Raw genomic sequence first — 18,294 nt, 5'->3', positions numbered from 1 at the left:
TTACATTAACCAAAACCAATCAAACATTACTTGTAAGATTGTACTATAATTTAATTTAAGGGTTGTCAGTTTTGTACGTGTTTTTATAGTGCCAGCTATTCCTGTATAGTTTACATTAGTTACCAATATGTAATTCTTTTGATGCACAGAACTAAAGGACACAAGCAGTGGAGATCCTGTATCACAGATCTGCACCTCGCAGATCTACCCAATTCACACCAATCTTGAGAAACTGCAGAGGCAACATCCCAACTCTCCTGAATCGTGGACCGGCAAAGGGGTGAACCATGCACAAACAATGCTGCCGACTCATTACAAAGGGAGTGTTTTAGGTCACGCTTTGGGTGGTTAGGGGGGTGGGGCTTCTTTGTTCAGATTTTTTGTTACACTGCCTATGAGATAGATGCACTACGTTTTGGAGAGAAATAAAGTGGAGGGAGATAAAGTACCAACCAATCATCTCCTGTCACTTTGCAATGACTGTAAAGTGACAGTTAGGAACTGATTGGTTGGTACCTTATCCCTCTCCACTTTATCTCTCTCCAAGGCTTAGGACATCTCCCCCTATATTTCAAAACCTTCCCATTTAGTGGTCCTGCCCCACTGTCCCAGTTAGCCGGAAGGTTGGGAGTTATGTCTTGTTTCATGGGGAGGGGTGATCACTACCGCTGACCACTATATAGCAGCGCAGTGGTACTTCAGGAATGGAGGGCAGGAACTGCTGCTGCTCAAACACCCCACCCCAGGATCCGCAGCCCCTGTCTGCCTTGGTGTACGCAGAATTTGAAACGTACTTTTAGGGGAGGCGAAATGGACAGGGGACAGTACAGTGCATGAGTCCCAAAGTATGCATTGCTCAGAGTGCATCTGGAAATGTGCTTCTCCCTCAAAGTGCAACAAAGAGGACAAAAATGGCTCTCATTAGAAGTATTGGATGAGATATGGTATAAACATGGCAGGTTGAGAGCGGGTACATAAATGAAGTTCTTTAACAGAGTGGAAATGGGTGTGCATCACCATGTACAGGAAGGAACAGAAATAAGAAAACAATTTGTTTTTTACACAAACGGACACTGTGGTCAGCACCTCTCACATACTCAGTGGGGGCGATTCAATTGTTTAGCCGGCAGCTATATTTTTAAGACGCCCGACGGAGCAATTCAATTGTTGCTCTGTCTGAGCCAGATAGCCGCCGCCATTTCTGCTCGCACCCTCAGGAATGAGTGTGAATCCTGTGTTTATGGCGTGCTAACTGCAGTTAGGGCACCCTAACCAGGACTTTAGAAGGGTTTAGTCGTTGTACACGACTAAACCTGATCTAATAAGGCGATAATTAATGAGCAAATAAAGAAAACAGGTTCTGCACTGGAGAGCAAATTTCAATTAGTATTTATTCCAAATTAGGTCTTAATAAAAATCATAAATATCACACCATGTATAAATATAACAAACTCTTTCGCTTTAGTCTAAATATGCAATATCTATGGTAAATAATGATCCATATATACCGTGTTTCCCCGATAATAAGACACTGTCTTATTTTTTTTTTTTTTGTCAAAAAAACCCCCATAGGGCTTATTTTCGGGGTAGGGCTTATTTTAATTAACATTTTTTTTAATCTCCCCCTCCCTGTTGAATGCAGTATGAATCCGCGCCATTTCCCCACTTACCTTTATCTTCCTCCACGGTCCACAGCTCTTGATCCGCGGCTCCTTCGACGTCGACATCACCCTTCAGAGTTGCGCCGTGACATCATGACGTCACGCGCGCTGACTCCTAAACAAGCTTTATTGAAAGCTAGTTTTGGAGTTTGACTACTGTAACTCACTGTAAGCTGGTGGAGGAGCGGCCGGGCCGGGCAGCTTCCTTCAGCTCTATCATTTAGTAAGGAACTGGGTCGGTGGGCGGTAGCAGCGGCGGCCGGGCCTCCTTTCCCCCCTGGCGGCATCCATTTCATGTGGTGGGCGGAGCTGGGGGCATTTTAGTGTAGGACCAGACAAAATGGGGATTTAGGTAGGGCTTATTTCCGGGGTAGGGCTTATTTTGGACCAGGTTTCAAAAGTAGGGGTAGGGCTTATTTTTGGGGTAGGTCTTATTATCGGGGAAACACAGTAGCATGTAAACATACAGTCAGGTGCATAAATATTGGGGCATTGACAAAATTTTCATATTTTGGCATCTATTCACCACCACAATGTTTCATTTCAAAACCTAACAAGATGTGCTTTAACTGCAGACTTTCAGATTTAATTTGAGGGTAATTACATCCAAATCAGGTGAACGGTGTAGGAATTACAACAGTTTCTATATGTACCTCCCACTTTTTAAGGGGCCAAAAGTAATGGGACTATCAACTCAAAAGCTATTTCATGGACAGGTGTGGGCTATTCCCTCGTTATTTCATTATCAATTAAGCAGGTACAAGGTCTGGAGTTGATTCTAGGTGTGACATTTGCATTTGGAATCCGTTGCTGTCGACTCTCAATATGAGATCCAAAGAGCTGTCACTATCAGTGAAGCAAGCCATCATTAGGCTGAAAAATCAAAACAAACCCATCAGAGAGATAGCAAAAACATTAGGTGTGGCCAAATCAACTGTTTGGAACATTCTTAAAAAGAAACAACGCACCGGAGAGCTCAGCAACACCAAAAGACCCGGAAGACCACGGAAAACAACTGTGGTGGATGACAGAAGAATTATTTCCCTGGTGAAGGAAAACCTTCACAACAGTTGGCCAAATCAAGAACACTCTCCAGGAGGTAGGTGTATATGTATCAAAGTCAACAATCAAGAGAAGACTTCACAAGAGTGAATATAGAGGGTTCACCACAAGATGTAAACCATTGGTGAGCCTCAAAAACAGGAAGACCAGATTACAGTTTGCCAAACAACATCTAAAAAAGCCATTACAGTTCTGGAACAACATCCAATGGGCAGATGAGACAAAGATCAACTTGTACCAGAGTGATGGGACGAGAAGAGTATGGAGAAGGAAAGGAACTGCTCATGATGCAAAACATACCACCTCATCAGTGAAGCATGGTGGTGGTAGTGGCATGGCGTGGGTATGTATGGCTGCCAATGGAACTGGTTCCCTTGTATTCATTGATGATGTGACTGCTGACAAAAGCAGCAGAATGAATTCTGAAGTGTTCGGGCAATATTATATGCTCATATTCAGTCAAATGCTTCAGAACTCATTGGACTGCGCTTCACAGTGCAGATGGACAATGACCCGAAGCATACTGCAAAAGCAACCAAAGAATTTTTAAAGGCTAAAAAGTGGAATGTTATGCAATGATCAAGTCAATTCCCTGACCTGAATCCGATTGAGCATGCATTTCACTTGATGAAGACAAAACTGAAGGGATAATGCCCCAAAAACAAGCAGGAACTGAAGACATTTGCAGTAGAGGCCTGGCAGAGCATCACCAGAGATGAAACCCAGCGTCTGGTGATTTCTATGCGTTCCAGACTTCAGGCTGTAATTGCCTGCAAAGGATTTGCAACAAAGTATTAAAAAGTGAAAGTTAGATTTAGGATTGTTTAGTTTGTCCCATTACTTTTGGCCCCTTAAAAAGTGGGAGGCACATATAGAAACCGTTGTAATTCCTACACCGTTCACCTGAATTGGATGTAATTACCCTCAAATTAAATCTGAAAGTCTGCAGTTAGAGCACATCTTGTTTGTTTCATTTCAAAGCCATTGTGGTGGTGAATAGAGGCCAAAATATGAAAATTCTGTCAATGTCCCAATATTTATGCACCTGACTGTATATGTTTAAAATGGGATTACGTACCAATACATTAATAAACAGAATAGACCCTGTGTGTAGGATTAGTAGCAGCTTAAACAATTGAACATTCCTTTTACCTAGGTGGTTTATTCCAGAAACACCACTTAGTAACAATTCAATGAGAGTCTTGTTTTCTGGATTTCCTCATAAGCACATGGGAGAATAAACAATCAGTGTAATACCTCCAGGTATAAACTGTATTAGGCAAACGTATCCAAGTATGTATAGTGTCCAACCTCTAGCGGCTAGTTAGGGGCGTCCCCCTAAGGCAGGTAAAAGTAGCTTAATATCGGGTCCAGCCAGGCTCACCATCCGCTGATTGTAAGTGACAAGCGGGAGAAGATGTAATAACGGTGCCACATTCAATCCAGTCTAGCCGGAGCGCTGGCCGCCGCTGCTTCGTCAGGTATACTGGTCACGGACTGCTGACTGCTGTGACCCGTTCAGGTTGGAGGATACCGCACAAGAAGAAGTTCAAATCACCAGGAACAACTTTCCTTCCAACTTGAAAAAGGTCACAGAAGTGACTGAAACGCGTAGTTGTTCCTGGTGATTTCAACTTCTTCTTGTGTGGTATCCTCCAACCTGAACGGCTTACAGCCGTCAGACCAGTATAACCGGCGGTATTACACAGATTGTTAATTTTCCCATGTGCTTATGAGGAAATTCGGAAAACAAGACTCTCATTGAATTGCTACTGAATGGTGCTTCTGGAATAAACCACCTAGGTAAATGGAACGTTCAATTGTTTAAGCTGCTACTAATCCTACACATAGGCTCTATTCTGTTTATTAATGCATTGGTACGTAATCCCATTTTAAACTGATATGTTTACATGCTATATATGGATCATTATTTAACTTGATAAAGTTAATGATCCTATCTTATTTACTCTAGATATTGCATATTTAGACTAAAGAGAAAGAGAGTTTATTGTTATATTTATACATAGTGCGATATTTATGATTTTTAATAAGACCTAATAAGGAATAATTGAAATTTGCACTCCAGCGCAGAATCTGTTTTCTTTATTTGTTCTTTTTTGTGAGGTTGGCAACACCTCTTATTATTCTGCTGCAGCTGTGCATAGAGAACTATCAGCAGGTGGTCATTAGGCGTTGAGATCTTTTAGTATTATTGATAATTAATGAGCGCCCAAAACTGTTGAATTGCAAAATTGGACGCTCATTAATTATCGCCACCCACGCAACAACTGAATCACCCCCAGTGGCTCTGAGAGGCAGAAGATGTGGATAAAAGTCTGTGGCTGCCCCTAAATACATGTTTACTGTGATTTTATTGCTTGGAGGGGCCGTCATAGTGATCACATGGCCAGGAACCATATCATTAGTTCCTGGCTTACTTTACGTGAACCTTGTAGTTTGTGGATCACATTTATTTATGGCGAATTAGAAATAAGAACATAAATGCAGGTCAGTAAATAGTTACTTAGAAGACATAAATTATATATATATATATATATAAATGTATGTGTGTGTAAATTTTGCACAACTGTTTGTATTTGTAAAGATTAAAATTAAAAATCCATAAGCACTAGGGACCTCTTTCAGAGTCGGTCGTAAGCGCCGATGCGCTCGCAACGGACTCGATGGTTTGGCCTGCACACGCGCAGCGGCCGCACTGAGCGTGCGCAAGCCCCGGAGCGACAGAGAAACTCTGTCGCTCCTGAGCTCGTTACCAAAGGGGCAGCTGTCGATGTTGATCGACAGTTCCTTAACGAACGCCTACCATTTTGTGGGAGGCCGCACTGACATCATCAGTGATGTCAGTGGGGAGCTTCCTGCTCCATCAGAGCAGAAAGCTCCCTGGGGCTTACGAGTGCCCAGACCCAACCTTAGGGTCTGGTCGTAAGCCCCGATGGTCGCGATGGTGATCACCATCGCGACCATCAACCTGCTCGGTCGTTAAGCTGTTGGTGGCCGTTCAGGATGCAAACGGCCGCCCTGATTCTGTGCGACCGCTTGCATCTAACGACCGCCTCTGAATGAGGTCCTATGTTTGTTCTGTAGATCTTAATAATGATCCGATAGACCATAAATATTTTTTTTCATATATCTACTTTTACATAATTTCAAAGTTCTTTTTCTTTCAGTTAAACAAGTTGCATTTCCCAGGCTCATTAATGCAAGACCTCTGTTGTCTACCTCATAGACATAACACACATTCCAAACAGTATTTACAAGGTTTGAAAACAAGTTCCCTAAAATAGAAAAAAATAATAATAAAACAAATATTTGCTGCTACTCTGTATTAACTATTTCACATTTGAAGGTTTTTAGTGATAGTATTAAACTTAAGCCGCGTATCCACTTGCACATAGTGGAACGACAGTATGATTACAACATTGTAATCGTACAGTCGTTCCTCATCCCCTGTAGTGCCTACACTGAACAATATGTCATTCAGTACAGGCACCCACCCTCATCCCCGAACATGCCCAATCTGTCATTATCGGCAGATTGACCTGCATGTTCAGGCGATGATTGATGTCGGAATCGACCAGCGGGTGCACGCATCGCTGGTCGTTCCCGACGTTAAACTGCTCGATTTATACCCGATGAATGAGCGATTGAACGATAACATTATTGCTCATTTTTATGCAATAGGATACAGGGCCGTAGCTAGGGTAGTGCGGCCGATGCCATCGCACAGGGCACCACAGGTCAGGGGGCGCTGTTTGGGCCTGTCAGATTTCTGTTTATTATCATTCTTGCTTGTAGCTTCCGCTTATTTCATCCCCAGCATCTCCTGGCCTCTCCTATCTCTTACCTGGCCCTTCCCCATGAAGCCATGGCCCTTTTTTGGGTGCATTATGTCCCTTTGAAAAATGAGGGGGACGCCAATGCTCTTTCTGGCACAGGGCACCAAAAAGTCTAGTTACGGCTCTGATAGGATGTATAGCGGATATTGATGATTAGGTTATGTGGTTGGCAAATGGACTTTGACTGAATGATGGCATAGCAGGCTCATATACACAGAGGTCGACATGAGTTGGTATACAACAGTATAGTATACCGCCACTTCTCTGAGCGTTCTCTCCTTCACCCACCTCGGGCTCACCATTTGGTGTAAAATTGTGACAATTAAGTTGTTTCCAATGCCAAAGCCATAGTGGCTGAGTTCAGCTGTGTATTAAGAGGAGGGAGCCCATGTGCATTCCCCGTCTGGGGCTCCCTCCTCTCACCCGGACCGCCAGGAGACTGACCGCAGCAGTAGACTCTGGGCACTAGTCTGTCACAGGTCACCAGCATTTTCCAGGCATTTTCTGATGGCTGCGACAGCCGATGCGGGACTTCGGAGAGGTGAGTATAAGAAAATATGGGTGCAGGGTGTGCAGTGTGGGCCCGCCCTTGACCCAGGGAACTGCGTGCACCCATTATAGATACGCCCCTGGCTGAGTTATTTACATAGGTCTCAGTGTATTTCCGTCTCCAGAAAAATGGCTGCCACTTCCAAAACTCAGGGCCTGATTCAGACCCGCTCGCAAATGGGTCGATGGTCCCCCACTGTGCATGCGCCACCTCCAGCGTGCGCATGCGCGAGACCCGTCCAGCGACGGCAGCTCCGTCACTACAAGACGGGGCGGCTGTCGACGGTGAGTGACAGCTCGCCCCGTTTTGTAGGCGGGTAGGGAGGGTGGCTGTACAAACGCAGTAAGTCCACTCGGGCTTGCGGGAGCCGAGACCCTACCACAGGCCGCTCGCACAAGCTGTGAGCGGGTCTGAATCAGGCCCTCAGTCAGTAAAAGATGGACGTTAATTCACCTGAAACTGGTGTTATGGCAAAATGTTATTACCAACTTCCCTTAGCAGAATTAGCAAAGCTAGAATTCTAATAATATACCACAGACAGATACTTTACTGATAGAGACATCGGGGGGAATTCAATTAGCCGTGGGGTTTACCCACGACTAATTGCCGGAAAAAATCCCGCCGCGCGAGCAAAGGCTATTCAATGAAATAGCCTTTTTCATGCACCGAAAAATCAGCTTAAACTGCGGGGAGGGAGAGAGAGATGAATATATAGTGTGTTAGTCACTGTATTGCGGCTCCAAACCCCATAAGGAGAGCCCTCACTTCGGAGCTATCTTACTAGTGTCCCACTTATCTTACAAAAGTCCCACTTCAGTGGCCAGCATGTAGGATCCCTCTGTGAACCAGCTGACACCAGGACTTCCAGGGGCCAGGACTTCCAGGGGACAGCCGCAGCATGTGAGCCCGGCGAGAAAAGCTGCCAACATGCAGCGAGAAAGAGGCAGAGATAATAAATAGCTGCTCTTCCCCAATGGTCCAGCTGTCTGAGGTAGCAGTAATTGCAATGGAGCTGACCTGTGATCCTGAGGTGACTGGCAGGGACCCCAAGAGGGGGGTGGAGCGGGTATTAATAACCCGGGCCCGGGCTTGCTGGAGGGGCTCAGGGTCCGCCGCCACTCCTCCCCCCTCCCTGTAAGCAGCCCAGTACACACTGCTGTGTGCTGGGCGCAAGTGGGAGACTCCTCTGTCTGTGAGGGGAGGGGAGGGGGGGGGGGAAGAGCGATCAGCCCCTCCCCCATAGATTTGCGCCAGAATGTGGGGCTCACATCGCCCCCCTCCCTGGAGAGTAAAAAAGTTTACTTTTTCCTTCTGAGAGGACGTGGCCACGCCTCCCGTGAATAGGCCACGCCCTTCACCCGGGCCGGCTTTCTACGCCCATGGTGACTGGTGGCTGTGCTGTGTGACAGGACCGGAGTAACGGAGTTCCTCCTGTCAGCGGGACACTACAACTTCCAGCACCTCTGGCAACAACTGATAAGGGGAGGTGGACTTGCCCTCTCAAAAGGCAGGTGCGGCGTCCTCTGACATTTCCGGCGCCTGGAGCTCGCGCTCTACCGGATCCGCCCTTCCTACGCCCCTGATCCTAGGTATCTTCTTCAAACCAAACCTATTTTGCCCATGTGACCTATGGATATGTACCAAACAGACAGGAATAGACAACAGTTTTTATGTTTATGTATGTAACTTCAAAGTTATGATGGGAAAAGCCACCTTTTCCACCATAAGAAAACCATTGCAGCACCACCTTTATTCCTCAACTCTGGACAAGTATAAGGAGGATTCCTAGAACAGTGAGCCGCAGCACTATATGGTGCCATGGCTGAGAACGCCTCTACTTGTTCACCAAATTGGTAATAAGCACAGGTGACTGGTCCCTTGATAGCAATGGGTGCTAATAGCATCAAGAGATGCTCAAGGGGGCAGGATGGAGCCTCAAAGTGGGAGTGGGGGGGGGGCGGATCCAGGTCCATTAAGCTAGTTTGAAAATATTATTATAAACCTTTATTCATATTGATCCAACAAATTACAATGCACTGGACTGATTATTTCACCATTCACATCAGTCCCTGCCCCAGTGGAGCCTACAGCCTAAATTATCTACAGTACAAACACACAGTAGATCAAATTAACATATTGGTATATTTTTATATAAATATATTTTAGTTTGTGGGAAGAAGCAACGCTTGACCCATAACCCCAGCACTGAAAGGTAGGCAATGCTAACCACTGTGCTACCATGATACACACTACTAATGCTACAGAATGTAACAACAGATGAAAACAACATGTCATACACTTGAATAATGTTTCTTTGACATCTACAATAAAATATGTTATCTCATATAATAAATGCCATGGTTCCTATGCGCATCTCTGAGTATGTCTCATCTGGTACTGTATGCTATATCCACATACTTTAGTATTCTATTTATAGGGCTGGGCGGTCTGTCATGAGACTCTGAGTAAACAGGCCATTCATGTCACAGCAGCAGGCCTTAAAATAAATTGTGACTAGCACAGCATGTCACATTGTATAATATGAATTTAGTCCCCCAAATAGTTCTGTGCACCATGATCTTTATTTTATGCTTGCTAAATGGACTGTGAAAAAAGGGGTCTCTTCCTATTAGAGAACATGTGCAGTTTTATCTGGGTCTGTTCAACTGTGCAGGGCCCGATTCACTACCATACGCTACTGCGATTATGCGCGCAATCATCCGATAGTTGCGTACTGTGCATGTGTATGCAGTGGCTACGCAGACCCTTTGCAGAGTCATTGACATGAAGTGCTGTTTGTGGGTGGTGACGGGTGGGGGGGGGGGTCGAGCGACCGCAGGCGTGCCAATGCATTTCAACGCCATTGCAGAGGCCATACACAGCCTGAGGCCTGATAGCGTGCAATGAAGTTAGCAATTTCTGAGTAGGGTCAGGGCTTGTGCACGTGTGCGTGAGGCTGCGGTGATACTTGATTATACCGATGGTTTTGCAGTCTTGCAAAACATTACGGATGTGTAAGGTAAGGTAGGCGTCCTTGTGTAGTGCTGCGTATGGCGTTGCAATGAATTAGCATACTATCGTAGTTGAACTGCGTCCTTAATCGCTATTGCATTCGCAGTTGCGTTCTGTAGTGAATCAGGCCCTTAGCTGCAGAAATTTCGCTAAGTTTTGGGATAATATTTATAAAAAAAATATTTGCGGGATATTTCCAGAACATGTATCTAGGAAAGACTGCAGCAAATACATCTACTGCGGTCCTCTGTTTTCAACAGCAAAAGTAACCAACATAAGTTTCAAATGGGGCTGCTAAAATGTTGACTTTACTACTTGGCCCTGGCAGCTAACGCCCTTGCCCATGCTTGCCGACTTTAATTTACTTCTCTCCGGGAGGAGCCCGGAGAGGAGATGCAGCTGACAGGTTCAGGGGGCGGGGGCGGCTATCCACATCAGAAGGCCCCGTCTCCACCATGGCAAAATGCCACGATATGTGTCATTTTAGCCCCGCAACTCAGGCCCTGATTCAGAGGCGCTCGCTATTTGCGAGCGCTCGCTCTGAATCAGGGTGGGACGTTTTTTTTTTCGTTTCGGCCACCAGGCCGCTCGCAAAGCTATGGGTGACCACCCACAGCTAGTGCGAGCGGCCTGGCAATGGACGCGATTATCGCAACCATCGGCATTGCGTGGAGACCCTAAGGTAGGGTCTCAGCACTCGCAATGCCGAGTGGACTTCCTACTCTAATAGGAAGTCCACTACTGACATCACGTGTGATGTCAGTAGGGCCGCCCACACTCGGCAGGCGTTCCTTCGGGAACGACTCCGTTTGTGCAGCCACCCCTAGGCAATACATCATTTATTACTGCACTAAGATATTATAATTATCGGGTCTGAAACCCGATCATTAATAAACATGTCCCTTGGTCACATGTGCATTTATTTTGGGGTGTTCCTGAAGTGGAGGTCCAAGAGCCCACAGCAGGTTGCACGATAATGCCTCATTGTGCCTCCTGCTTCTCAATTGTGTGATGTGCAGTATGATGTGTGCTGCCTGAGAGCATTAGAGAGACATTACACAGGCCACTTAGTGCAGGTTTCCTTGGAGTAGCAAACACTTGATTTAGTTTGGACTTTGCAACAGTCCCACTGACCAGTCGTTGGTTGGGATCAGGAATTATTATTGTCACACATCCGGTTATTCACTGACAGTTTGGTCAAAAACTACTATATTAGCGGTCAGATCATCACAAACACATACATACATTGTATTAAAGTGATGACATGATTTTTTTTAACATTAACACAAACCAAACACAATTATAAGAGAACCCTACTGAAGGGGCCAGCCATATAAAGTTATAAGCAAGACATATAGGGCCTCATTCAGAGGTAACCCACTATTGCCGCGGCGAAGGCATCTTTTGCTGCAGCATGCCGGCATCTTTGTGCTAATGCCGCAGCCGATGGGATTCGTACAGAGACACCCACCGGCGCTAATCTACCACTGTGTGTATTAAGACGTGCCATCGGACGCATCGTTTGCACCATTGAACATTGCATCAGCCCTGTGTCAGTGCAACACACCAGTGTCTGGCTAGTCATAGCCCCGTTACCACCCAGAGATGGTCACCGAAATTGTCTCTCTGCATCCAAATATGTACTGCGACTCCTGGCGGTAACCATCAGGACGCATGCGCAGACTCAAATGGATGCGCAGAATGAAGACATTGGCTGCTAGCGTGAGGCATCAACCCTTCATATACCTCTGAATTAGGCCCATGGTCAGGTGGGTATCACTAGAGCCGGGGTGGGGAACCTTTTTTCTGCCGAGGGCCATTTTGATATATATAACATTATTCGCGGGCCCGGTGCAGGTCACGCTCCCTCTCCATATGATGTCACACGGGGACGGGTCCACAATCGCCGGTGATTACAGCAATGCCCGGAGCATCCTGAGGATGCTCCGGGGAACTGTAAGGGCAGCAGTGTGACTGTCTTAATCATCCTAAGGATGCTCCAGGTGGCACTGCTGCATAGATTCTGGCTGTAGGGTGTCATTCTAGGCACCCTGCTAGCTAGATGAGGTTAGCAGAAAAAGCTCCGAGGGCCAGGCCAAATGATTCTCCAGGCCTTATACGGCTCCCGGGCCTGAGGTTCCCCATCGATGCACTAGAGAAACAACATAAGGTAGTTATGTGCCACAAGTAGAGCCAGCTCAGTGTACAACATACAGATTTAAGGCCCTGCTCCAAGAATCCACTAAATAATTATCACTGGTATACAAATTCTTACAACAAAAGGTCCACAAAGACCTACACAAACCACTTCAGCACATAAAAAGGGGAAGCACACTAAAATGCAATGCAAAAAAAAGTTCTTACCAGGTTCCTGAAGAAGGCTTGAGTGAACTGAGCACACAATTACAGCTATGTAATAAAAAAAGATACAACATACAGTCTGCAAAAGTATATTACAAGTTTCTTTTCATTTTCACATATAATAGAAGTGCTATGTAAAACGATGGTACATTTATGTAACCCAGTAGGCCACACAACCATAAGAGGTCATGCATTGTTTAAAGGTACATCTCAAACATGTCTTCAACATTTTTCTGTTACGTCATCTCTGCTGGCCAATAAGTATATAACAAATGACTACGAAAGTCACAGTAACAGGCTACTATATAACTACTATAAAACAAAACTTGTATAAATTCCAAAAAGTGAGCATGTGACTATATAACATATGTCAAAAAATGGATGTACCTTTTAAAAAAGCATGGGTGTTTAATAACTCAAAACATTATGATACTTTTTTAAAATTACAAAGCAAGAGAAGAATATTACGTTGCTAAACTGATACATGTATTGTAAATGTATAAAAGGAACTAAATGATAAATAATATTATTGAGGGAGAAAGGATATGATCAATCCGTGGTAGTGCAGCGTGTAAATTAATTTAGCTATGACTACTTTGTGCAGCTACTGTATAAGCCTATCACTTTACGAAATGCTAATCCCTTTGACACACACATAAACAGATATCGCAATGTACATTTAAATAGGTTTGTGTCAGTCCAAATACTTGCAAGCATATACAAACGTATATAAGCAGGCAGTAATAATATGACACTTACGGGGGCATGGTTGGAATAGTACAGTAAACATATTTAAATGTTACTAGACACAAAACAACCCTTAATGCTAACGGCGGGGTCATAGTGCATGCAGGACTAAGCTGTGCCACAAGTAGTTAAATATATTTACCTGTAGGATTTTAGAAACCTCAACCTCATCTTGGTTCTGGGTGACAGACGAGGGCCGGGGGCTCCGGCTGGATCCCAGAGAAAGGCCATGAGTGTGGCAACGTTAATGCCGTGTGCAAAATATGATCCAGAAGGTAATAAATCACCAGGCAGGCACAGAGGGGGTACAGCCTGCAGACCATGAAGCCCTCCTGGTGCTTTGGGGAAAGCTGCTGGCACTCACGTGCCAGGGTGAAGGTACGGAGGGTTGTAGATACAGACTGCAAGGGATAACCAGGATTTCCTGCTGACCGACACCTGCCCTATTAATGAGCTGTCACACACAGGGGATCTCACAGGAGCAGTGCCTTCATTATTAAACAGGGGATCTTTCTTGGACTCAGTTTATGTGTATATAAAAATAGCAGCTGGTGTGTACAGTGTGCGCAGGCCCAGGTCACAGGGGTGACAACGTAGTGCAGCAAGAAAGTGGAAGCTAACTTATATGTATACTGTATATGCATTTATTTTTATATTTACCTTCATAGTTTCAGTTTGATTTACTTTTTGTCCCCTATGTTCAGTCTGAAATACTGTTAGATCCAGAGCACTCAAGTATAATGGAAAACAAAATTGATCATTTTATGAACGTTTCAAAAATCCAAATGCACTTTGCGATATGACATTATTTGGCAAATGAGCACTGGGTGCTGTGATGCATCTTATAGTTTGCCCACATGCACATTCAGGATATTTAAATGATTCAAAGGGTGTCCTCCTATTAGAGGGTGGCTATAGTACGTCTTTATCAATTCTTATGAATCCTGGGAGGGGGAGCGACGGCAAGGTGCAAGCACAGGGAACGTGACCATGCAAATCTAGTCAGTATGGCCTTGTATGTAACTGCGTGATGAATTAAAGTGGGATGTATGGGGTTAATGGCCATGAGAGATGCCATAATAACATGCAGCATTACAAGCATGAGGATTATACTTAACACCTTGTTGTACTGACACTCAAAAAACGTCTTTGCCAGAGAGAATGCTCCATAAAGGGTCAGACTTTGCTGCTTTGGTTTTCCAATCTTAAAACATTTTTTTCAGGGTCACTTTTTAGCTGTACAAGTGCTTCTAAGTAGGGATGGCCATCATCCATCGATTATTGCAAAACATTGATGGTGGCCACCAAATATTAACTAGTTTGATCATCGAGACAATGTTTTGTTTTGTTTTCCTCTCCCTTGACAGGACAAAGCTTAGCCCCGCCCTCCGGCAGCCGCTAAACCTCACCACCAATCTTGATAGACCCGTGGCCCGCCGTGCCCCCAACAGCGGTGGCCATCATGGGGGGTTGCAAACCATTGATGGTTCACCATAGATGTGTTTTTTTGTGTGCGCCATCAATGGTAATCACAGATGGGTCCATTGATGGACACCCCAACGATGGCTATCACTATATCTAAGACAGGGCAGTACTGAGAGATGGGCTTGGATGCTGAACAATTTCCAGCAGGATATGTTTACCGAATGTATAATCTGTGACATTTTAAACACCCACCTTCAAGATATATAATCGTTTATGAAGTTCTGAAAACTAAGTGAAAACTGCATATATAACACAAAAAAGGAAATATCCTGATATTAAGGGACAGTTCTAGAATAGCTGTGACTGTCCCTGGTAGTTTTATAAATGTATATGGTACAAACACACACAGTGCACTGTACTCACACCAGCACTAGGCACTTCAGCTATCTCTGCATACAGCCATCATTAGTCCCCTGGAACAAAACCATGGCGAGAGCTCTGATCTCTACCACCAGCCTTCTGCTGTTGAGGATTAAGCCTGATTAGCTGTTTCCTGCGAGTGTAATCTGTTTGTGAGTGTATTTTGAATTGTTTCTACATATAATTTACCTTATGGCGGAGCTCGTGTATTTTGCAGCTTTGAAGTATAATTATGTTTGCATCATAAACTGATGACAATAGAAACATACTTTCCTGAGAAGGTGCTGAAGGACTCTTGGTTGACATGAGAAACCTTGGACCTGGCTAATGAGATGCAGGTGCATGGCAATTATTTATTTTCCCTCTCCCTTTGGACAGGTTACAGCATTTAGAGCAGGCCTGGCCAACCTGTGGCTCTCCAGCTGTCTGAAGCTACAAGTCCCAGCATGCCTTGCCAGAGTTTTAGCATTCCCTAATAGCGAAACTGTGGCAAGGCATGCTGGGACTTGTAGTTTCACAACAGTTGGAGAGCCACAGGTTAGCCAGGCCTGATTCAGAATGAAGTGCCTTTGTATTCTAAACGTAAGGCCCCCATACAGATGTGTCCACATACATCTATCCTCCATGCGATACAAGTCGCGCCAACATAACGTGGGAGCTCCGAGCTGCTTGGTAGCGCCAAGCGTCTTTTTGTGCGACTTTTTACCTTCAAATGCGTCTTATTCACACATTGACTGAGAACAGTTAGCACAAGCAGCTTCTGCTGATTAAAATGATATGCAGCATGCCTATGTTCTCTGGGCCTGATTCAGAGCCGGACGCTATTTGCGCTCACTCGTTCACAAAAAGGGGCCGGATATTTAAATTGAGCGCTCGCTCATTGCAGTCTGTTGACGCCTCTATGTCTGAGCGAGCGAACGAAACATGCGCTCGCTATTTTGTAAAGACGCCCCCTGGCCGCTCGCATCCTACGTCATCTCCGCTATTTATTAGATTAATTGAGTACATCGAAAGGCGTCTGAACTGCTCGCAGTGCTTGTGGTTGGATTTTCCTACCGCAATCATGCGAACAGTTCAGGCTAAGAAACAACCAAGTGACGTGGTCGATGACGCTGCTTTGTTAATTATGCACACCCTTAAAACGCCCGTTTTGACCATTTGGCACGCCTGCGTCCATATCACCACTCCCCGTTTTCAAGCACCTTCCCCTGTTACCACCCACAAACGCCTCATCCTGTCACTCAAATTAGCAGGCACTCGCTATTTTGCGAGCGCTCGATTTCCGACCGCAATGATTGGTTGGCGCATGCGAATTACGACCCATACGCATGCGCAGTTGTGCGAACATCGCTCGGAGCGAACGAGCGGCCGCTTACGAGCGGCTCTGAATCAGGCCCTCTATGCGTCTGTGAGTGTATCTGCATGTGAAATGCTACGTGCTAGTGTCAGCAGATCATACTTGCCGACATTATTCCGGGAGCAGCAGGAGGGGACTTGCTGCTCTCCTCTTTGGGGGGCGGGGCCAGACATTAGACACTAAGCCCCACCCCCTTTACAGAAACCCCCGCGATTCATGGGTCCGTGAGGGGGCAGGGCTAAATTACGCGATTTGAGCCATGAGCCCCATCCCTTCCCTACGGACCCGAAAATGCCAGGTAAAATCTCCCTATCCTGCCCAATTCACTAGGAAGTGGGAGGGATGCGGGAGATATGCCTACTCTTCCGGAGGTGTGGGGGGTTACTCGAAAAATCGGGAGCCTCCCACAATTCCCAAGAGAGTAGGCTTGTATGCAGCAGATACACCCGCAAATGCACAGAGAACATAGACATGCTGCGTATCATTTTAATCAGCAGAAGCTTCTTCTGCTAGCTATTTGCATCACTGTGTGAATAAGACGCATTTGGTTGTAAAAAGTTGCACAAAAAGACGCTCGGAGCTACCGACTCATGCCATGGCTGTTTAATGCGCAATGAGGCTAGATGTGTGAGGACACATCTATACATCAAGCGTCTGATCTCGCGATCGGATTGGCCAGTTAGAAATGCTGACCGGCGGCCATCGATGTTCCAGGATGCATCGCAGGATCGGAGAAATTCTACATGTTAAATTTCACCGATGTGCCAATCACGATCATTTTTTGATCGTGATCGGTATACCTATGAAATCCAACATGATGGATTTCACCGATCCTGCAATGCCGGGTTGCAGGAATGCAGCGATCTGTGGCTTATGTATGGGGGCCTATACAAAGGAAATAAAGTATATTTACAAGCATATGTTGAGTTGCTCTATCTAAAGATCCAGCTCAAAATAATAGCTTTTGCTCCTTGCATAGATGAGGTGTAAGATGCATGTATATCACTCCACAGCAGCGTAGCACAGTGATGGAATCAAATTTTGTTTCATTAGAATAATGAATGGTTTGTTCCGATGGTCAACCCTGCAATGGTGAGATACAATGTTTTCTCCATCGCAAGTTATTTCCAAAGTTCTACCAATGTATTGGGGAGAGGGGAGGTCATATATACTTCTACAGACTGTTTCTACTTTGCAGTGTATAAGGGCAGGGAGAACAGACAATCAGGAGCATGCCCAGCCCATGTAGCACACTCTTTGTGTGAGTGGAACTTAGGAGCTGATTCAGAGCCGCTCGCACGATTTGTGTGCAAATTGCGTAGGCAATGCAATCGCACAGCAATGCATTAGCACGCCCAGTATTTCGAGAGCAATCACATAGTGTATGTAGACGCCCAGCAGCCTGTCTTAAGACGCCCACTTGTGCACGTCATGTCCAGGAAGTGTATGCAACCATCGGTACATCGAGTAACATCGGATATGATCGCAGTGCTTGAGGTTGACCATACGCTTCGGCAAGCAATGTGAGCACTTCAGTGTACAAACAAGCCAGGTGACATGTACTATGATGCTGTCTTTTAAATATGCACGCCTCTAAAACGCCATTGAAATACTCAGACACGCCTGCGTTTGCACCTCCACTCCCCCATTTTTAATGGCCAGCCCCCGTTACCACCTACAAACGGCTTCTCCTGTCACTCACTCTGCTGGGCTGTCTATGTGCAGCAAGCGAACGCACTGAGAACTTACGCATGTGCACAATGCATACACAATGCATACCATCGGCAGCAGCAAGAAGTATGCATCTTCGCGAGCGGGTCTGAATGAGCTCCTTAGCCCATT

The 18,294-nt window shown here is 45.4% G+C and overlaps 1 protein-coding gene across 3 annotated transcripts in view; it reads right to left on the bottom strand.

The window, feature by feature from the left end:
• PDE4D (phosphodiesterase 4D) overlaps positions 1-18,294 on the bottom strand; it is a 968,852-nt gene that overhangs the window by 343,873 nt on the left and 606,685 nt on the right. Inside the window, exons 1-2 of one of the 3 annotated variants that reach the window (XM_088469387.1) lie at positions 13,393-13,572; positions 12,507-12,551 (exon numbers count right to left, since the gene is read on the bottom strand). The exons of the other annotated variants lie outside the window; for them this stretch is intronic. Coding sequence (XP_088325513.1) covers positions 12,507-12,551; positions 13,393-13,481 — 134 coding nt within the window. The 5' untranslated portion in view covers positions 13,482-13,572. Of the gene's footprint in view, positions 1-12,506; positions 12,552-13,392; positions 13,573-18,294 lie in introns of those variants that run through there. 3 annotated transcript variants of the gene reach the window in all.

This window comes from Taudactylus pleione, unplaced genomic scaffold (assembly GCF_031769625.1).
Source record: "Taudactylus pleione unplaced genomic scaffold, aTauple2 ptg000092l, whole genome shotgun sequence".
In the NCBI taxonomy this organism is placed as follows: domain Eukaryota; kingdom Metazoa; phylum Chordata; class Amphibia; order Anura; family Myobatrachidae; genus Taudactylus; species Taudactylus pleione.
This window is presented reverse-complemented; position numbering and strand designations above follow the sequence as displayed.